At 34.6% G+C, this 24063-nt stretch overlaps 1 protein-coding gene across 1 annotated transcript in view; it reads left to right on the forward strand.

Annotated features, from left to right (window-relative positions):
* CFAP47 (cilia and flagella associated protein 47) overlaps positions 1 to 24063 on the forward strand; it is a 509689-nt gene that overhangs the window by 114381 nt on the left and 371245 nt on the right. Inside the window, exons 23-26 of the mRNA XM_088833637.1 lie at positions 5276 to 5370; positions 9566 to 9725; positions 15324 to 15519; positions 22464 to 22673. Of these exons, the coding sequence (XP_088689763.1) occupies positions 5276 to 5370; positions 9566 to 9725; positions 15324 to 15519; positions 22464 to 22673 (661 nt within the window). The remainder of the gene's footprint in view (positions 1 to 5275; positions 5371 to 9565; positions 9726 to 15323; positions 15520 to 22463; positions 22674 to 24063) is intronic.

The following is a 24063-nucleotide window of genomic DNA, read 5'->3' on the forward strand; positions in this document are numbered from 1 at the left end:
CCACTTCAGTAGTCTTGCCTGGAAAATTCCATGGACAGAGGAACCTGGCAGGCTACAGTCCATGGGGTCACAAAGAATAGAATGCAACTGAAGTGGCTAAGCCTGCATGCATGCATCACATTAATAACCTAAAGATAAAAATGCCATATGTTCATATCAATAGATGCAGGGAAAAAAGCATTTTACAAAATCCATTACCCATTAAAAAAAAAACAACAGTAAATGAGTTATGGAAGGGAACTTTCTCAAGTTGATAAAAATTATCTACATAAAAACCTCACAAATAGCATTATTTTTTTAATATTGAAGTATAGTTGATTAACAATGATGTCTTAGTTGCATGTGTACAGCAAAGTGATTCAGTTATACGTAGACATGTATCTATTCTTTTTCAAATTATTTTCCCAATTAGGTTGTTACAGAATATTGGGCAGACTTCCCTGTACTATACAGTAGGTCTTTGTTGGTTACCCATTTTAAATGTAGCTTGAAGTTTTCTCATTAAGATCAGAAACCAGGTTAGGCTATCCCCTCTCACCCCTCTTTCTCAGCCTTGTATAAGAAGACGTAAGTAATGTAATACGACAGAAAAAGAAGTTGAAAGGTATACAGATTGGGAAGGAAGAACTAAAACTGCCTTTTAGTTCACAGATGACATGATTATCTGTAGAAAATCTGAGTCAATTTAAAAAAACCTCATGGTCAGCCACTTGTAAAAGAATGAAACTAGAACACTTCCTAACACCATACACCAAAATAAACTCAAAATGGATTAAAGATCTAAATGTAAGACCAGATTCTATAAAACTCCTAGAGGAAAACATAGGCAAAATACTCTCCGACATAAATCACAGCAGGATCCTCCATGACCCACCTCCAGAATATTGGAAATAAAAGCAAAAATAAACAAATGGGACCTAATTAAAATCAAAAGCTTCTGCACAGCAAAGGAAACTATAAGCAAGGTGAAAAGACAGCCTTCAGAATGGGAGAAAATAATAGCAAATGAAACAACTGACAAAGAATTAATCTCCAAAATATACAAGCAGCTCCTTCAGCTCAATTCCAGAAAAATAAATGACCCAATCAAAAAATGAGCCAAAGAACTAAACAGACATTTCTCCAAAGAAGACATAAAGATGGCTAACGAACACATGAAAAAATGCTCAACATCCCTCATAATCAGAGAAATGCAAATCAAAACCACAATGAGATACCATTTCACACCAGTCAGAATGGCTGCTATCCAAAAGTCTACATGCAATAAATGCTGGAGAGGGTGTGGAGAGAAGGGAACCCTCTTACACTGTTGGTGGGAATGCAAAGTAGTACAGCCACTATGGAGAACAGTGTGGAGATTCCTCAAAAAACTGGAAATAGAACTGCCATATGATCCAGCAATCGCACTCCTGGGCATACACACCAAGGAAACCAGAATTGAAAGAGACACAGTGTTCTTGCCTGGAGAATCCCAGGGACGGGGCAGCCTAATGGGCTGTCGTCTATGGGGTCGCACAGAGTCGGACATGACTGAAGCGACTTAGCAGCAGCAGCATGTACTCCAGTGTTCATTGCCGCACTGTTTATAATAGCCAGGACATGGAAGCAACCTAGATGTCCATCTGCAGACGAATGGATAAGAAAGCTTTGGTACATATACACAATGGAGTATTACTCAGCCATTAAAAAGAATACATTTGAATCAGTTCTAATGAGGTGGATGAAACTGGAGCCTATTATAGAGAGTGATGTAAGCCAGAAAGAAAAACATCGATACAGTATACTAATGCATACATATGGAATTTAGAAAAATGGTAACCTTAACCCTGTATACGAGACAGCAAAAGAGACACAGGTGTATAGAACAGTCTTTGGGACTCTGTGGGAGAGGGTGAGGGTGGGATGATTTGGGAGAATGGCATTGAAACATGTATATTATCATATGTGAAACGAATCACCAGTCCAGGTTCGACGCATGATACAGGATGCTCGGGGCTGGTGCACTGGGATGACCCAGAGGGAGGATATGGGGAGGAGGGAGGTGGGAGGGGGGTTCAAGAAGGGGAACACATGTACACCCGGGGCGGATTCATGTCAATGTATGGCAAAACCAACCAATATAAGATTGTAAAGTAATTAGCCTCCAATAAAAAATTAAAAAAAAAACACCTCATGGAACTAGTAAGCTATTATAGTAAGGTTTCAGGATGCAGGTTAGTCAGTCATGCCCAACTCTTTGCAACCCCATGGACTGTAACCCATCAGAGTCCTCTGTTCATTTGATTTTTCAGGCAAGAATACTCGAATGGGTTGTCATTTCCTCCTCCAAGGGATCTTCCTGACCCAGGGATCAAACTGAGGTCTCTTGGGTCTCCTGCATGGCAGGAGGATTCTTTACCACTGAGCCACCTGGGAATACAAGTAGTGAAAAATGGAATTTAAAATTAAATACAAATTACCATTTATATTAGCCCCCAATAAAAATGAAGTACTTAGGTATAAATCGAACAATATAGTTACAGATCTATATGAGAACTGCAAAACTCTGGTGAAAGATATCAAGGGAGAATTAAAATGGAGCAATGATTCTGTGTTAATTCATGGGAAGACTCAATATTGTCATGTTGGCAGTCCTTCCCAATTTGATCTAGAGATTCAATGCATTCCCAGTCAAAATCTCAGCAAGTTATTTTGTGGATATTGACAGACATATTGATTCCAAGTTTATATGAAAAGAGAAAAGACCCACAATGACCAGTGTGGTATTGAAGGAACAGAACAAAGAAGACAGACACTACCCGACTTCAAGACTTACTACAATGGTGCAATAATCAAGAGAGTTTATTGACAAAGGTAGACAAATAGATCAATGGAACAGGAAAGAGAGCCCAGAAACAGCCCCACATAAATATAGTAAGCTCATCTTTGACAAAGGAACAGAGGCAATACAACTCAGAATAAATAGTCTTTTTTAAAGAATGTAACTGAAAAACTAGACATCCACAAGTTTAAAAAAAATGAATCTAGATACAGATTTTATATACTTCACAAAAATTAACTCAAAATGATTGCAGACCTAAATGTAAAAGGCAAAACTATAAAACTCATAGAAGATAACATAGGAAAACATCCCTAAAATGACCTTGGGTTTGGCAGTGACCTTTTAGTTACAAGAAAAAAGATATGATCTGTGAAAGAAAGAATTAATAAGCTAGACCTTGTAATAATAAAAATTTCTGCTCTGCAAAATACTCTGTCAAGATACCAAAATGAAAAGCCACTGACTGGAAGAAAATATTTGCAATAGACATATCTAATAAAGAACTATTATCCAAACTAAAGAACTCTTTAAATTCAACAGTAAGAAAAACAAACCATTTGAAACCTGGGCCAATGCTATGAGCATACAACTTACCAATGGCAATACACTGAAGGTAGATAAGCATGTGAAAAAATGCTCCACATCATATGTTATCAAGGGAATTAAAATTAAAACAACAGTAAGATAGCACTATGCATCTATTAGAATGGCCAAACTCCAGAGTATTGACGATGCTAAATGCTGATGAGGATGTGGACAATAGGAACTGGTGTGAATGCAGTTGCTAAGGAGATTGCATTGCTGATGGAATTGAAAGATGGTACTAATACTTTGGAAAACAGTTGGTCATTTGGTGTTTTTTTTTTTCCCAATGCTAAACATATTTTTACCATACAATGCAGCAGATCGCGGTCCTTCATATTTACCCAAATGAGTTGAAAACTCGTATTTACACAAAAAATGTGTGTGTAAGTTTTTATGGCAACTTTGTATATCATTTCCAAAACTTGGAAGCACCCAAGGTGTTCTTCAGTAGCTGAATGGGTAAACTGTGGTATTAAGTTTGCCAAAAAGTTGTTAGAATTTTTCCAGACAATGAAATATTATTTAGCAATGAAAAGAAATGAGTTATCAGGTCATGAAAAGACAGGGATGAGCCTTAAAGGTATAGTACTGAGTGAAATAATCTAATCTCACAAGACTATGTGCTGTATCATTCCAACTATATAACATTTTGGAAAATGTAAAACCATGGAGGCAATAAAAAATCAGTGGCTTCCAAGGGTTGTGAGTAGAAAGAGACAAATAGGTAGACCACAGAGGATTTGGGGGACAGTGAATCTCCTCTGTATGAAGCAGTAATGCTGGATGTCATTATACATTTGTTCAAACCTATAGAATGTACAACACTATGAATGACCTCTAATGTAAACAGTGAACATTAGGTTATAATAATGTATCATTGCAGGTTCCTGTATAATGAATGTACCACTGTGGTAGAGCATATTGATAATGGAAGAGGCTGTGTGTGTGTGTGGCAGTGGGGAGGGGGATATAAGGGATATCTCTGTATTTTCTGAACAATTCTGTGAACTAAAATACTCTAACAATCTATTTAAAAATATAAAAATTTCCAGCAGGTAATAATTCCTTCTCTAATGTATTAGTGATGGACAGGGAGGCCTGGCGTGCTGCGATTCATGGGGTCACAAAGAGTCAGACACAACTGAGCAACTGAACTGAACTGAATGTATTTTTATAGATAATTGTATTCCTGATCTTCCATAGAATAACCATTTTCTCCCTAGAGCTTTTTATTTCATGTATAAAATGCTTCATGATATGCCATATATATTTTTCCTTTTATTACAATAATTTTTATTTCTATATTTCTTTTCACTTCTCTACTTCTGCATTGGTCAAACTTTACTATGGAGATCATTTTAATTTTGTCTACTTTTTTTCCTGAGATCAATATTTAGTATATTTTATGTTCTTTTACTAGTATATTTTATGTTCTTTTATTGTCTCAAGGGTACATTTAATATTTATTTGTAATTAACTACCATTGCAAAATTGGAACTTATAGATATGATAATCCAAGTTATTCCTGAAATGTTTTTAAAAATAATTTTGTTCCTGACTGGAAATATAGCAATAGGTAGAAAATTTAAGGTAAAAAGAATTATCTGTGAGCTTATGTCATTAATATTTTAACCGTATGTTCCCTGGTGACTCAGATGGTAAAGAATATGCCTGCCAATACAGGAGGTGTGGGTTTGATCCCTGAGTCGGGAAGATCCCCTGGAGAAGGGAATGGCTACCTACCCCATTATTCTTCCCTGGAGAATTCCATGGACAGAGGATTCTGGCAGGATCCAGTCCTTGAGGTCACAAAGAGTCAGACAACTGAGCAAGTAACACTTTCACTTTACTTTTACTTTCCTTTTGCAGTGTTGCAAGCACCACTGACATTATCCAGCACTCATTTTATGTTTGAAGTCCCATTACATACTCTGGATCCTAATAACAGGGTCGCAAAAACTCAGGTATGTATAGAGAATTGATGCAGTTTACAATTTTTTTTTCTGATTATGTTTTTTAGCTTATTAAGGTGATTATTCTGAAGCCTGTGTTGTAAGAATATGTCTCAAAATAATAATCAAAGTATATAAGCACATATAAAGCCATTTATATATTTTAATATAAAACTAAAATATAAAATAAATTGAATGGTTATCTGTCTTATACAAATGGAAACTATGGTTAATATTCACATGAAATATGTTTCATACAGGTGAAGAAATTAATTAAGAGGCAATGATATAAATTTAAAAAGTCCAGATATATAATATAGTCACTTCTATGATCTGCTCTTTTTTTCTCATTAGCTATTTCTGCCTTTCTTCTAATTATGAATCCATCTGAAAAGATAAAGACATGCATAAGAAAGAAGCTCAGGCATACATTGTAGAAATTTATATTTGTAGTGCTCCTTTTTTGTCTTCTATATCACTTTTCCTGCATTTGTGAATAGAATCCTTTATACTGTAAAAGACACTTTGCCGATGTTTAGTGTAATTAAGATTAATGATCCTGAGCATGAGGGATTATCTGAGATTATGCAGGTGGCCCCAGTTTTATCACATGAGAAGTTATAAACAGAGAACTTCTCTTGACTGTGTTCAGAAGTTGTGATGACAGAAGAGAGGTCAGAGAGATGTGATGTTGCTGGTGCAAGGAGGCCACCAGCCAAAGAATATGTCTGAACTGAGAATGGCAGGAAAACAGATTCTTCTCTAGAGCCTCTGGAAAGTATCGTAGTTCCTCTATGATTTTAGTCTTGTGATTTTAGTCCAGTGATATTTGCATTGACCTTCTAATCATTAAGACTCTAATGTGACGCATTTGTGTTGTTTTAAACCACTGTTTGTGGTAATTTGTTGTGGAAGCAATGGAAAACCTAAAGTAAGCATCACACAGAATTAGCTATAACTATTAGAGAAAATTGAAATAAGAATTGGTTAAAATTGGTTTCTTCTGGGAAACAGGACTGTTGATGAAGAAGAGTTGAGTGGGCCAACTTTTTGATAAGTATATTTTCACTATTTGTATAAACTATGTACATGTATCATTATGATTAATTTATAAGGAAAAATAACACAATATTACATATACTTGGAGAAGGAAATGGCAACCTACTTTGGTGTTCTTGCCTGGTATATCCCATGGACAGAGGAGCCTGGGGGCCTGCAGTCCATGGGGTCATGAGAGTCGGACATGACTTAGGGACTAAATCACCACATATACTAAATTAATTAAGCAATGTTTTTCCCTTGATGAGTGGATCAGTTCTATTATTAGGATAGGATCTAAAAAGAAGTGGATTGTATTTTGGAGATACCATTTCCTCAAATTCAGAATGAGAAAAACGAGGCATTCACCTAACTAATATGATACCATGCCCACCTTTTGTGTTAAGAAAAGAAAAATAAAAGATGTTTTCTTTACAAGGTGAAAAGGAACTTCCTTACAGAGTACACAAATATTAGAACTAAATAGATGTCTCAGTACATACAGACATCTGGGAATAAAATTGACTCATTTTTAAAATCCTGATTATTTTAAATCAATCATGCTTTGAAAGAAACAAAGTATGCTATTTTATTGTGGTGATGATTACACTGATCATTCTACACTCTTCAAATTTTGAAGAACAGGGTTTTTAAAAACCTGGTTGAAGATTTTATTTTCATAATGATTAGCACTGGAAAGATGAGTCTGCATACAAGTTATGTACATAGCTCCCAGATTCACAGGAACTTCAGAAAGACAGTGCAGAGAGATTTGGCATACACTTTACACAACTTTCCCTAGTGTTAACACCTTATACAACCAGAAGACATTTTTTTAACACTAACAAATTAGCATTAGTAAAATATTATTAGCTAAACAACAGACTCTATTCAGATTTCACCAGTTATTCACTAAGGGTCTTTTACTGCCCAGGGTCCAGTCCAGCATACCATATGGCATTTAGTCTCTTCTATTACATGATAGGTTCTCAAACTTGCTAATATTTTATGACCTTGTTAATTTTAAAGAATACTGGTCTGGTAGTTTTTTTCAGAATATTCTTTACTTTTGGTTTGTCTTATATTTTTCACCTGACTGGTATCCATTCTTATTTTCTATGGACTTTGGGGAAGAATGTCACATAGGTGAAATGTTCATTTTGTCATATCATGTGAAAGGAGTACATGTTATCAATAAACACACCGTGTTTCTCTACTGTAAAGCTGGAGAAGCTATTTTTCCCCTTTGAACACTCTATACTGTGGAAGTGAGTCATCAATTTCAGCCCACACTCAAGGGGTAGGGGTCAAGCTCCACCTTCTGGAGGGGACATTTACATATATTTTTTGGAATTTTTCTGTGAGAAAGGCTATTCCCTTCCTCCCTCCCTTTATTTATTTATTTGTCAGTATGAACCCACACATATTTATTTCCTACTCTCAATTTTAATCTAATGTTCATTTTTGTTTATGCTGCTAAAACTGTTCCAACTTTGGCTATTAGAACATCTTTTAGATTGACCCTTTGACCTACTCTTGTCCTTATGATTTTTAAACATTTCTCTTACTTTCTATGACTACAAAATGGTCCAGGGTCACTTTTATTTTAGCTGTTCTAGCTCTTGAGTCAACATTTTCTCCAAGAAACCTCAGTATCTTTTATGGGAGAATGGTATTTAGAAAACGAGGTCTATATACAAGGTGTGCTAGCTGCTACTGCGGTGTCACATGTTCTAGGTCCTTTTGGCAGATAGTGCCAGGAAATATTTGCATGTGTAAAAATCCATGAATACACATATATCGGTAATTTTTCTATCTATCTACCTGCCTATCATCTATTTATTTCTACCTTTTCCTGTCTACCTGTCTATCTAAACATGAGTTTTAACCAATAGCTCTTACTCTAATCCTGCACCACAAGGTTCTTTCCATCTTTCTCCCTTGTTCATTTTTAACTCTTCTCTGACAATGAGAAGTCTGACTCTCTTATTTATAATGTATTTACTTATTTTTTAACCCTGGTGTACTAAGTAAAAAAGTTTCAGGATTTTTAACCTGTACTCTGTTAGAATTATTAACATATTTTCCAACTAGAATACGGTGTTTATAAAGAGTATCTTTTTGTCTTTAGCTTTATATAGTTTCCAGTCAAAACACAGTTTTCCAGAATTGCATAGGCCATTCTTTACCCAGTACCTTCAGTGAGGTTATTTCATATGTTTGCAATATAATTTATTACAGTCTACAATCCATCCTGGGATCCCTAACATCTTGGTTGATTGCTTTTAATTTTCATATCTTTAAGTCCACTCCTTGCAGTATATAATTGTTTGGATTTTTGGAAATTGTATAGAAGGGTTTACCACTTCAATGCTATATAGAACAGTTTTATTACACTGAAAAATCTCTCTGTAACCCCTTGGCAATTAACTACTTCTCCTTCCACCAACATTTGGCAGCAATTGATTTTATTTTCCATCCACAAAATTTTGCATTTCCAGACTGACAGGTAATTTAATTATACAATATGTAGAGATTTGGACTCAGCATCTTTCACTTAAAAATAAGTAAATATGTAATATTCACTTATGTTTTTACTTGAATTAATATTTTACTTATTTTATCACTGAATTTTATCCTATTTTATGGCTGTACTACAGTTTGTTTATGCATTCATTTGTTGATAGAAATCATGTTTGTTTCGACTTCCAGTGGTTGGTGATTATGAACAAAGCTATTGTAAACATTCACATACAGATTTTTGTATAAACATAAATTTTCAATTTACGTAGGAAAATAATTAAGACTAGGTTTACTGGGTCATTTGGTAAGTGTATGTTTAGCATTATAAGAAGCTGTCAAACTGTCTTCCAATATGACTGTACCAATTTGCATTCTACCATCATGAATGAGGGTTCTTGTTACTCTGCATCCTTTCTAACTAGCATAGCTCCTTTGAGTGCTTTCATAGTTGTTAACAGGCTATGAACATATTCATGTACCTCTTTGTTTGCCTAACATTCACTTATAAAGCATTTTATCGATTACCACTTTTAATTGCTTACTTTGTGTGTAGGACCATCAAGTTGCTATGGCAATACAAACTAAATTTTAGATTGCATATCGTAATCTTTATAAATTTCTTCTTTTATTTTTTATGTGTGAACAGGATCTGGTCTTACATAATACTTCAAAAAAAGATGTAGAGTGGAATTTGGATATTAGAAATACTGGCAAAGTTTTCAAAGATGGTATATTCAAATTTAGCACACTCAGTGGAACTCTGCAACCAAATGAAGAGTGCAGTGTTGCTGTAAATTTCTGTGCAAGTAGGTACTTTTTTCCTGTATTTGTTGTTATTTCTGTATCAGTTTATCATTCACATATTTTAATTTACTATTTATATGAAACTTTATACTATTATATGTACTTAAAACAGTTTTAAGAAATTTCTTACTAAAATTTTGTAGTAACTATCATTATAAATGACTCCCTGTGATCCTTTCCTCCTGGTGTTCATGCTGTTATATACTCCCCTCCTACATCAAATAAGGTTAATATATGACTTGCGGGATATTATGGATGTGATGGTGTCTGACCTCTAAGGGTTTATCAGAAAACACATTGCAACCTCTGACTTACATGGATTGCTTGCTTTGGGGAAAGCTGGCCAGAATGTCTGTTTATCTATATTTCTACTTTCCTGTTTTTTTTTTAATTGCAAAAATATAGCTGTACCTTTTAATAATTGGTATGACAATTTTCTCTCATTAAATATTTGAAAAAATGTTGGAAGCTTTACACATTTTAATTTTCTAATGAACTACAAATTATTTTTTCTAGTTTCTAGAAAAAGGCATATAATTGAATTTTTCCCTTCAAAGAATAATATGCTTTTACAGCAATCAAGGTGTTATTTTATATGCATCACTATATAAAGAACAAAAATATATTTTCCCCCCTGAATTATCTTGATATCTTGTTGAAAATCAACTAACCATAAACATGATTCTTTATTTCTCTTGGTCTTAGAGAATGGCTTGTGAAGTATTTTATTCCTTCATTTCTGTTTTTGTGAAGATTGGTATTAATTATTCATGAAATGTTTGGTAAATTCCACCAATGAAGTTGTTTGGGCTTTGGCTGTTCCATGTGGGAAGTGTTTTGATTCCTACTTTGATCCCTTTAAGTATATTCATATTTTATATTTCTTCTTTCATCAATTTAAGTAATTTGTATCTTTCTAGAAATTTATCCATTTCTTCTAGGTTATCTAATTTGTTTGTATATAGTTGTACATTGTGTTCTTTTATAATTCATTTATTACATTTCTGTAAAGTGAGCATTTTCCCTTTTTTATTCATGATTTTTGAATCTTTTCTTTCTTTTTTCTTGGTCATTCTTGCTTATGATTTTTAAAATTTGTTATTTTCAAAGACCAGCTTTTGATTCCCTAATTTTTTCCTGTGCTTAAATTCAATTAATTTCTGTTCTAATATTTACTATTTTCTCTATTCTGCTTTGTTTGGCTGTAATTTTTTTTTCTTATATCTTAGGATGCAAGGTGTTAGGTATTGATTTGAAACATCTTTTTATATATAGACTTTTATAGCTGTAAATTTCATTCTGAGCACTGATTTAAGTGTATCACATAAATTTTGGCATGTTTTGTTTTCCTTTTAATCTCAAAGTATTTTTTTTTAAATTCACCTTACCATTTCTTAACAATTAGTTTTTTGTGGAGTGTGTTGTTTAATTTTCATGTATTTGAGAATTTCCCATATTTCACTTTACTATTGAGTTATATTTTTATTACATTGTTGTTACAGAACATACTTTATATGGTTTTAGTCTTTTTTTAACGTAGTGGAAGTCGCTCAGTCATGTCTGAGTCTTTGTGACTCCATGGACTGTGTAGTCCATGGAATTCTCCAGGCCAGAATACTGGAGTGGGTAGCCGTTGCCTTCTCCATGGGATCTTCCTGACCCAGGAATCGAACAGGGGTCTCCTGCATTGTAGGCGGATTCTTTACCAGATCATCTTATACCCTATAATATGGTCTACCCAAGAGAATGTTCCACATACACTTGAGAAGTTTATGTATTTTGCTTTCGTTAGGTGAAATGTTCCATAGGTGTGTGTTAGGTCTACTTCATTTATAATATTGTTTAAGTCTTTTTATTTCCTTAGTGATCTACCTACTTGACTTTCCCACAATTGAGAGTGGTGTGTTGAAGTTTTATAGGGTTGTTACTTAATTATTTATTTCTCCTTTCAATTCTGTCAGATTTTTCTCAAGTACTTTGTGGCTCTGTTAAGTATGTATATGTTATTGTTTTATATTCTTGATGGGCTTCCCTGATAGCTCAGTTGGTAAATAATCCACCTGCAATGCAGGAGATCCCGGTTCAATTCCTAGATTGGGAAGATCCGCTGGAGAAGGGATAGGCTACCCACTCCAGTATTCTTGGGCTTCCCTTGTGGCTCAGCTGGTAAAGAATCTGCCTGCAATGTGGGAGACCTGCGTTCAGTCCCTGAGTTGGGAAGATCCCCTGGAGAAGGCAAAGGCTACCCACTCCAGTATTCTGGCCTGGAGAATTCCATGGACTGTATAGTCCATGGGGTCACAAAGAGTTGGACACAACTGAGCAACTTTCACTTCACTACTTCACATTTCTTTCTGATAGCTTATCCTGTTATTAGTACATATAGCACCCTTATTTATCTATAGTAGCAATTATTTTCTTAATATTTATTTTCTCTGTTATTGTTATAGTCACTGCAGTTTTCTTTTAGTTACTATTTGCATGTATATTATTTCTCTGTCCTTCTACTTTCATCTGAATAGCTTTTTGAATCTAAAAGTGTCTCCTGTAGATGACGTGAATTTGGATTATTTTTATTTTTATAGTTTATTTATTTTTTGGTTATGCTGGGTCTTTGTTGCTCTGTGAGCTTTCTGTAGTTGTGGAGTGAGAGATACTCTCTAGTTGCAGTTACATGGGCTTCTCATTGAGGTGGCTTCAGTAGCTGAGGTGTGAGGGCTCAGGAGTTGTGGTTCCTGAGCTCTAGAGCATAGGCTCAATAGTTGTCAGGGAAGCCCTGGATTTTTTTTTTTTTAATCTAAATTTTACTTATCTCAGCCTTTTTGTTGCTCTATTGAATTACTTTTACTGATTAATTACTAATGAAGTGAAGGAAAGATTTACATCGTTGTTTTTGTTTACTGTATGTCTTTTAGTTTAACATTTAAATTCTCTTATTTATTTCACAAATTTTGAGTTATTTTCATGGTGATTTTCCTGAAAAATACAACTAACATCTTAGTTTTTAAGATGTAATTGAGATTAATAACAAGTTTTTGTCAATAGTATGCAAAAACTTTGCTCCAATATAGCATCCCCACTTAAAGCTCAACATTCAGAAAACTAAGATCATGGCATCCAGTCCCATCACTTCATGGCAAATCGATGGGGAAACAGTGGAAACAGTGACAGACTTTATTTTTCTTGGCTCCAAAATCACTGTGGATGGTGATTACAGCCATGAAATTAATAGACGCTTGCTCCTTGGAAGGAAAGTTATGACCAACTTAGATAGCATATTAAAAAGCAGAGACATTACTTTGCCAACAAAGGTCCGTCTAGTCAAGGCTATGGTTTTTCCAGTAGTCATGTATGGATGTGAGAGTTGGACTGTGAAGAAAGCTGATCGCCAAAGAATTGATGCTTTTGAACTGTGGTGTTGGAGAAGACTCTTGAGAGTCCCTTGGACTTCAAGGAGATCCAACCAGTCCATCCTAAAGGAGATCAATCCTGGGTGTTCATTGGAAGGAATGATGCTAAAGCTGAAACTCCAATACTTTGGCCACTTGATGCGGAGAGCTGACTCATTTGAAAAGACTCTGATGCTGGGAAAGATTGAGGGCAGGGGGAGACGGGGACGACAGAGGATGAGATGGCTGGATGTCATCACTGACCCAATGGACATGGGTTTGGGTGAACTCTGGGAGTTGGTGATGGACAGGGAGGCCTGGCGTACTGCGGTTCATGGGGTCGCAAAGAGTCGGACACGACTGAGTGACTGAACTGAAGAGGAAGATGCCTCATGCACAGATACCTAGGAAATTAAGTCTAACCAACACTAGTCTTATCAGCTAACCCAATCCACTCCACCTCCACCCCCCCGCACCCGATCTGACCCCATGAGATCAGGTTGAGTCTGTATTCTAAAACTACACCTTCTCATAGCTTCTTGTCCTTCCCTATTCTGCTTCCCTCCTTTACCCACAGGTTCCTCCTGAAAGCACCCCCTCAGTAAATCACTTGAATCAGGATCTCTCAGACACTACCATGTTTTACACTACTGGCAGTCTAATAACCATTATTAGCTATGCTAACAGTGGAAAAGGCAGTATAAGAACCTGTCACCACTTTTAAGGTCTTGAGAATTCATTAAGCTGTGTGTTCACTCTCAGTAATATTCTGTAAGACAGTGTTGCAGTAAATCTACATCCAGCATACCTTTTATCCTGGCCTTGTATATTCAGTGTAGATTTACAGGTGAGAGAGAAGACATCAGATAATGTGATTAGTAGACTTTAAAAATCTTTTAATTTTTTATTCCCTCTGTTTAGAACTCTGAAAATATGATAGAAAACATCAAATATTCCCTGAAATCTAAAGTTTACTTTGTAAAACTTATTAGATCTCATTGTATATTTCTGTGAATTTCTTCTTAGTTTCTAATGTGTCTGGTACTAAAAGAAATAGCATAAAAACTAATCCAGCCAAAGCTACCATATGTATTTCTACTCAGAGCTTTTCCTTTATGTCCCTAATGAACATTTATATCCAGATGAAGTGGTCTGGATCATTTAGATGGAAATAAGAAAAATTTCCGTTTGACTTTTTTTTCAGTGTAGGACTGAGCCCATGCAGTCAAACCTGTTGGTTCCCTCCATAAGATACAATCCTAACTCTTAAAAAATTGAGCATGCCTATAATACTTTTAAACAAATTACCTCTCAGATGAGAGAGACGGCATACCTGGGCTTAAAAACATGCATTATTGAAGCCACAGTGGTCTTAGATTATATAAGGAGCCTCATTCTCCATTACCCCAGAAACCTTTAAATTTTCTGAAAACCAGAAATAATCTCAAAGTAGCCCATTCAAAATTCAGAATTCAGTGAGTTTTTGAATTCCAAAATATAACATTGAGTTCATACTCACAAGATCATATTTTTCTGCCAATGAGATTTATGTTTGGAGATTTGAGTCTTAAAAGACATTGGCACCTTGCAGTGATGGTACCTGTTGTCTGAGACCAGCCTGCTGCCTCTGTGCTGAGCCCTTTTCTCCAGCACAAACTACCTTTCCTCCTGTGAGTTGCCACGTGATAATTTCCTATCTTTTCCTACCAGGTGAGATTAGCCAGTCAACCCTAACAGCCTTTCATAAACCTAAAAGTCTGAGAGAAAGCATGTTCGTTTCCTCTCAGTATATCCTTTTCTCAGTAGTCCCCTAAGATCGTTATGGCAGTTATCTGACCTCATCTTCATACTGCCTATACTGAGGAGATGGGTAACTCCTGTTAAGGCACAGAAAGCAATTAAAAAATAGAAGTCCTGTTGTACTGTGTCCCCAAGGTATATGTATTTTCCCATAATAATGAAAATCTGTTTTATGGGAACATGCTTGATTTCTACACAGAATGCTCTTTAAAAGAGTTTTATTTCCGTGACACCTCCTTACATGTCTTAAGTTCCTTAGCAGGATAAATTCAGTTTCCAGGTAATCTATTCTGCTCCACTAAACCGTAACTTCATAGTACATCTTAATATTTAGTAAGGTTTAAATTATATAAAATTTTTGCTGTGTGTGCACTAATCTAAAATACTTTAAAAATGTTTTTCTTTCAATAGAACAGCCTGGAGAATACACAGCTGATATCCCTATTCTTTTAAATGATAATCCAGTTTGCTATCGAATGTTACATCTGGTTGGAGAGATAAAATCACCCAAGTTATTATTTGAGCCTCCTTTCATATTTTTTACTCCTGTTCCTTTGGATATACCAGCTGTGATGGATGTCACCATTTTACCTCAGAACTATTTCAGGTAAACACCTAATGTGAATTTACCACATCTTCTTCAAGTAGTTTTTTGTTTCTGTCTGTGTTACACGAGTCATGAGCAATGTCTGACTGTTTCCATAGATAGAGTGAACTTTTAAAATATTTAACTGTACATTTAAATTAAAAATACCCCCAAGAGCTCATTTAGTTATCAGTTTTTTAATTGTCTTATAAAAATTTTGATATGTCTAATTTTGTGATTTAAGAAGCAAGCTTAAAACTTCAGTGTATTACTTTTCTTTTACTCCATGACCAATTACCACAGATCTAGTGCCTTTTAAAACATGAATTTGTTCTCAAGTTTCATTGGTGGTCAGTAATCCAGGTTAGTTTAGTGTTCACTGCTTAAGATCTCAGTAGGCAGAAATCAGGGTGTGGACTATAGCAGCACATCATCTGTGACTCAGACCTCCTCCAAGTTGGCAGAATTAATCCTTGTAATTGTAGGACTCAGACGTCATTTTTTTTGCTGGCTGTTTGCTTGGGCAACTCTCAGCTCTTATGGGCCACCCTCAAGTCCTAGACATGTGGTTCCCTTCTTACAACGTGGTATTTAACTCATTGAAAGCCAGAAGTACACCATCTCTTTGACTTTTCTCTCTCACCTGATTAAATTTGATTCACCAAGAATTGTCTCCCTTTTGCTTATTCAAATTCCATTAGCTAGGGATCATCATTACATATGGAAGGTCCTTTTACTATTACCATATAGCATAACTTAATCATCAAAGTAGTGTCTCATCATATTTATAGGTTCTGCCACCCAAGGAAGGGGAATTATGCAGTTTGTACACCAAGGAACAGAACTCTTGGTGGCCATCACAGAATTCTCCCTATCATAGTGCACATGCTATAGAGAAATGTCATGTTTGCATTTTTTTTAATTGATAAGCAGCTCAAGCCCCAGTACTCTGTTGGACTAGATACATTATGAGTCCTCACATTACAAAACAGATAGAGCTTGTGTGTGTGTGTGTGTGTGTGTGTGTGTAAAACTGTTGGAGTACTGAGAAGTGTGGGAGGTTTTAAAGGACTGAGAGCAAACCAAAACAATACATACTTATAAGCTGAAATCAGAGTAGGAGTGGTGAACTGGATTAACATACCAAATGTAGGCTTGTTTTTAAATTTTAAGACAATTTCAAGATAGGAAAACTTAATCTCAGATTCCTGGATTAATCCAGGGACACTGGAAGAGGCTAAAATGATTCCATGTCAGTAAGTCCTTCTATCTTTCAGTAAGAGCAAGCAAATCTTCTCTAGATCAGTGGTTCTTAAACTTTGAGATATATATAAATATATCTCAGAATTTTCTGATGGATTTTTCAAAAGCAGAGGTTATTAGATCCTATGTCTAGAATTTATGATTCAGTAAGCCTGGAATGGGATATAGTAATTTGTATTTCTAATAACTTTCCAAATGATATTGATACTCCTATTCACAAAGTAAACAGGAATTTCTACTCGAAATGAAGCCATCCTCAATTTTGGCCTATATTTCAGTTTTCACAAATTGCTAACAACCAGACAGGAGCAGTGTCAAGCATTACAAAACTCACCAGGAGGGAAGACACTGTAACTTAGAGTCAGCACAAACAGTCTTAAGATTTAGACTCCTAAGTAATTCAGATATTGGATTTATCAGATATAAAGTATAAATAATTTGTTAAAAAAATAAAAGATGGCATTATAAAAATTAGTAACTAACATGGGATTGTATAATATAGATTGGAAAATGAACCAAATATAACTTTTAGAAATTTTAAAATAAAGCATATAAAGTTAAATTTTAAGGGCATCCATTAAACATAGAAACAAACAAAACTTCAGTTAACTTTACAAGAGAAGCACACTTTTTAAATGAAGGGGAAACTGAAACAAAAATGATGGCAAAAACTCGAAATAGTTGAGTAATGCAATGGAATGTAAGTGAATTGACCAGTTAAAAGACAGAGGCTCTTAGAGTGAATAAGAAAAAATTCCAACTTCCTATTTTAAAAAGTATTTATCAAATGTAAGGACAAAAAAGATTAAAATAAAGTGGGGTTTCTCAGCTTCAGAACTGTTGATATTTTGAGGATAATAATTCCTTTTTTTTTTTATTAAAGTCTGTCCTATATTTTATAGGGTATTAAGCAGCCTCCCCCCACCAACCCTGCAGTTGTGAAAGAAAAAAATAATAGTAAAATGTCTCCACACATTGCTGCATTTCTCCTTGGGAGCAAAACCATTCCTAGTTGAGAACCACCAAGTTAAAATATTGATTTATATTACATTAAAATAGTGATTACGATCATTTCCATAGATGCAGAAAAAAAATGCATTTGACAAAATTAAAAAATAATTTATCATAAAACTCTTAAACAGTAATAAAAGAGAAATTATTTAAGCTGGCAAAGTTTTCTGTCATAAACCTAGAGGAGACATTATTATGGATACTGGAATATAAATAAATTGCCTTTAAATAAAATAGAAAAGGCAAGGATGCCTATTATCATTGTCTCTCTAACATGTTTTACTGGAGAACCTAGTCCATGCCGGAAGTTAAGAGAAAATATGTGAGGATAGGAAAATAAGCTTCAGAACCAACATTATCTGTTGATTAGGAGATTTTACATATAGGAAATGAAAAGAATGTATACGCAGATATTTAAAGCTATGAAGATCATTTATCAAGATAAACAAATGTAAGTTCAATATTTAAAGTTCAATAGTATTTCAGCACACAACATTTAGAGCATGCAACTGTAAAACTACTATCCTTAAAAACATTAACAATTGAAGGTAATAGGAAGAATTGTATGTGACTATATGGAGAAAATTATAAACCTTAAATCAAAGAACTCATAAATAAATGAAGATTTACACCATAGTCATGAATTGTGATATTCAGGATTGTAAAAAGCACAATTCTCCACAAATCAACTTAGATTTTTCATGCAACTGCAATTAAAATTCAAATAAAAATTTTCATCAAGATTGACAAGTAAAATTCTAAATCTTATATGGAAAAATCAAGGGTCAAGAATAGCCACACCACCCCTGAAGAAGAAGAAGAGGAAGGTGAGAAAGGCTTGCCTGCCCAAATACCAAGAGTGAATCAATGTGACAGTGATGCAGTGATAGATTAAATGAGCAAAGGAATCCAGTAGACTTGAAAACGGCCCACACATGGACAGATACTGAATATATGACATAGGCAGTATAGATCTTTGGAGAGAAAAGGTTACTATTCAATAAATGGTGCTGAGATAATTAACTGTATGAAATAGTTCAAACTGGATTCCTGTCTACTTAATACATGAAAATTCATTACACATCGATTAAAAGGCAAAATGTAAAAAAAGAAAACAATTTTAATGTCTGTGGGTAGATAAAGATTTCTCAAACATGACTTAAAATTATGCTAACAGTAAAATAAATAACTGATAAGAATTAATCAGAAAAATATCAAATAACAGAAATGTTGACAAAAAGTTTCAATAGATATTTCACAGATAAAATAGAAAACTCATGAAAAAATATACAGTAATTGACCTCTTTGTAAACTTGAAAGTAAGAATTAGTGACTACAGCAAGATATCATTTTGCTTGTCCTAGGTAGGCAATCGTTAGGAAGTCAGGCTACCAGTTAGAGTATCAGTGAGTAGGAACACAGTACATAATACTATGTAAGGTGTAATATCTGCATATTCCACAGCCCAACATTTCCACTTCATAGCATATACAAGAAAAATGCATCAGGAAAATGCAAATCAAAACCACAATGAGGTATTACCTCATACTTACCAGAATGGCTGTTGTCAAAAAGGCAATGAATAATAAATTTTGCCAAGGATTTGGAGAGAAGGGAACTCTACTTCACTGTTGATGGGAGTGGACATTGCTGCAGCCACAATGGCACACAGCATGATGGGTCCTCAAAAAATTAAAACTAGAGCTATCATATGATCCAGTAATTCCACATCTGGGTATATATCTAAAGAAAACAAAAATGCTAATTCAAAAAGATACATGCACCCCAGTATTCATAGCAACATTATTTATAATAGCCAAGGTATGGGAGCAACCTGAATAAAGAAGATATGTATATATTCTACATATTCAATGGAATATTATTTGGCTATAAAAAAGAATTAAATTTTACCATTCACAGCAAACGTGGATGGGCCTGGAAGGTATTATGGTTAGTGAAGTAAGTTAGACAAAGACAGATACTGTATGTTTTCACTTATGTGTAGAATCTAAAAAATAAAACAAATGAATATAACAAAAGAGAAACAGATTTATAGATACAGAGGAAAAAGTAGTGATCGGGATGGGTCAAGATAAGGGAAGCGGATTAAAAGGTACAAACCACTATGTATAAAATAAATAAGCTACGAAGATATATTTCACAACACAGGGAATATAACTAATATTTTATAATAACGTAAGTATTGAATCAGTATGCTGTGTATCTGAAAATAATATAACATTGTAAGTCAACTATACTTAAAAGAAAAACTCTTGCACATTTGTACTACAAGGTATGTTTGAAATTATTCATAGTTGCATTATTCAGAATAGTGAAATCTGAGAACTACACAAATGTCCAGTGACATGTGAGGGCATAATTAATTTGTGATATATATGCACATGAATGAATATTCTATATCTGTGATGTAGAGGAATTTTAATAAGACAACTGTATTAGGAATCTTAGAAAACAAAATACTGAGATTAATTAAAAGGAAGTCAAGAAGGTTGCATATATTGATATCCTGTATATAAAATGACAAAAAAGGACAATGGAACAAATTTATATTTAAAAATATATGCCTGTCTATAGATATAAAGAAATAGATGTAAAGAGCAGTCAGTTGACATGTTAAAAATATATAAATTGTGGGGATTTGTGTACCATTATTTTTGTAAACTACCAAATCTTAGACCCATCTCAGAGCTTCTCTAGTTCAATACTTTACTTTGCAGTTAATCATTCTGAAATCCAGAGAAAACAAGTTCCGAGTGTGACAGAAATCAATGAAAATCATCAAAGCTGAAAAGCATAGAATGGTCATTAGCTTCTAACATTTGGCTTACGAGATATGATGAGTGCTTACTTGTGCCTCAGGGAATTGCTCTAAATGCGATTTTGTGAGAGAGTATAGTTTTTCAACATTAACTTGGCAACTCTGGGATTCACAATTTTTTCAAGATCCGATCTTTAAGTAGATATTAAACTCTTGCTTGAATAGGAAATAGAAATGACTGAATTATATTGTGCTAGAAATTACTTTTTTTGTCAGCAAACATTGTCTCATATATGAATTAATCTTTACTCTTTCAGCTTTTGAATTAATATATAATGGTATCAATTTTAAAACTACTTCAAGTTAAAATCAGTCTTAACATGATATAATGAAATGAACATGTAAAAGGGACTGTAGAGATGATGTAACCTTTTCTTATTATATATGCAATAAAACTAATAGTGTTAATGACTTATCCAAAGAAGACTCTTGAGAGTCCCTTGGACTGCAAGGAGATCCAACCAGTCCATTCTGGGGGAGATCAATCCTGGGTGTTCTTTGGAAGGACTGATGCTAAAGCTGAAACTCCAATACTTTGGCCACCTCATGCGATGAGTTGACTCACTGGAAAATACTCTGATGCTGGGAGGGATTGGGGGTGGGAGGAGAAGGGGACGACAGAGAATGAGATGTCTGGATGGCATCACCGACTCGATGGACATGAGTTTGAGTGAACTCTGGGAGTTGGTGATGAACAGGGAGGCCTGGCGTGCTGTGATTCATTGGGTCACAAAGAGTCGGACACGACTGAGCGACTGAACTGAACTGAACTGAATAGGGCTTCCCTGGTGGTCCATTGGTTAAGAGTTCACCTTGCAATATATAGGACACTGGTTTGATCCCTGGTGCCAGAAGATCCCACATGCCGCAGAGCAGTTGAGCCCATGTGCCACCAACTACTGCGCCAGTGCACTGGAATCCATGGGCTGCAGCTGCTGAAGCCTGTGCACCCATGCTCTGCAACAAGAGAAACCACAATGCGAAGCTCACACACCTCAACTAGAGAGTGGCTCCCACTCTTCACACCTTGAGAAAGCCCACACAGCAACCAAGACCAAGCATAGCTAAAAATAAATAAATAGATAAACCTTAAAAAAAGAAGTGGATACTATATACTATGCTATTAAGAATCACAAACACTTTTAAACTGGCTGAGTTATAGTATATAATGAAATATAGTATATAGTATACTATACAGTATATTAGTATATATAGTATAGTCCATATTAGTATTAGTATAATTAGGAATAGTATATAGTCTTAGTATAGTATATAGTACATATAGTATATAATGTATAGTATATAGTATATAATGAAATATGTGAACATTAAGTATTAATGGAATATTTTAATAGTAATGATTGAAAAATATTCATGTCATATATGTACAGTGCTTAACTGTATGCAGATTATAAATAAGTATGTGTGTATGTATTTGTTAATAATACTTAGTCTACATCCAGTAAAGCTTTAGCTTTTAAAGAGATGATTTTTAGTAAATTTTTGTTAGGACATATATAAGACAATACTGTTTTTATCATGGCTGTGACTAAAAACACATTGTACTTGATCAGGCATTTAAACCCTGTTTTTTAATCCTGAGAGGACAAAAGGAATTTTTCATCATCTCATGCAGATTATCATATTATCAATTGTACTTATATTGTGACCAGAAAATAAGAGATGATATAAAAATATATTTAGGAGTTGGGCATGTTATTGTGAATATTTGTTTTAATTTTTCTAATGCTTCAAAAAACAGAGGAAAGCTGTTAAACCCAATTACTTGCACATACTGTGAGCTAATTTTTTTAATTTAATTTTAATTTAATTTTTTTAAAATTTTAAACAGGGATTCAACTTTAAGTGTCCACTTATCCCCAGCAAAGCTTCTTGATGGTAATGTGATTCAACCTCTTTCTGTGAATTTTCCAAAAGGCCAGGTCATTGTGGGCTCTTCCATTGGAATTAATGCTGCGCTCACCTGCCATCTCAGCTTCAAGTCATCTAAACCTGTGTCATTTTTCACCAATGTTTTTTTCTGCGATAGCAGAGATAACTGGTAAGACATTTAAATGTAGATTCCTTTGTATCTGACAGTGAAGAATAATAGATTTATATTCTACACTATTATAAAATGTTAAAAAGAAAGACATCTAAAATAATGACTTTGGACATAACATTTTTTTTTAAAAGTTTCAAATGCAATGTTGCTTTCATGAGAAACAGCATGATAGTGGCTGCCAGCATATACTCTGGGGCTAGGCTGCCTGGATTTGAGTCCTGGCTCTGTTAACATTGGTGAAGTTAGGTAATCTTCTGAGCCTCTTGATTCTCTCATCTGTAAAATGGGGGTCATAGCAGAACCTGTCTGTTCTCTAATAATGAGAAACTCATTGAGTTAATTATTATTGTGTTATTGTACAAGAACTGGCACAAAGGAAATGCTAGGTTAGTATTTAATGAAAATGAGAAACATCAGCATAACAAGTTTCCAGACAATATGATTTGGTTACATGTTCCTTTGACAGGTTCAAGGAAATTAAAATACACCTTGGTTAAGCCATGTTTCTAGATTTCTTAAGATGTAGGACCAGAAATTTTACTTTTACATTATACCTTGAGATGATTTGACTTGCCAAATGGCAAGCGGTGAATGTATAGAGCAATGAAGTGTGTTAAAAAGAAAAAAAAGTTCATGGTGTAGAGTGAATTGTATAATAAAAATGAGTATGTACTCCATGTGATAATTTATTAACTTTTAGTGACGTCATTATATACTATATTCATAGTCAAAGGATTGATTCATGCATTAAGAATTATAAGGTTGAGATACAGATGTACTGAAATGTTGCATCCAAGGAAAAGCGTGGCCAGATCCAGGACCCAGCTCATGGTGTTCTGAGCTCCAGCTTCCATGTCCCTTTCTCACATATGTTGATGGATAAAATTACCTAAATTATACCTCTCAGACTATTTTTCTCTTTTAATGCTAGCAGTCCATCTTTTGTTGACATTTAAAAAACAGCAACAACAACAGCTTCTTTTAATGGCATTGCTTTAAACTTCTATCAAGAACTGAACTCTATGCCTCCATCCTGGGATACTTCTGTCTTTTTGTACGTTACTGATCTTGTTCATAGAAGTTTAACTTTACTTTGCTCTAGTCCACAAATTTGCACTTTGCCAAAAACATTAAGTAAGGTGTATCTTTGAACCCACTAATAAAAATCATGAATAATTTCTCCATGAATGCCTTAAAGGTAATGAGGGTCAGACCACATTCACAGGGTGAGGAAGGAAAGAGTTTCAGTAAATGCTGTGTGAACTAGATGGCTTCTTGGATGGTGGTACAATTGCCTCTAAGAGAGGTATGAATAGGTTTTCGCTCTTACAGTGTGTTGATATCTAGTCAGCAAACAAGATGTTGCTGCTGCTGCTAAGTCGCTTCA

Source organism: Moschus berezovskii, chromosome X, assembly GCF_049115385.1.
Source record: "Moschus berezovskii isolate FMDL1 chromosome X, NW_MosBer_1.0, whole genome shotgun sequence".
Taxonomy (NCBI): Eukaryota; Metazoa; Chordata; class Mammalia; order Artiodactyla; family Moschidae; genus Moschus; species Moschus berezovskii.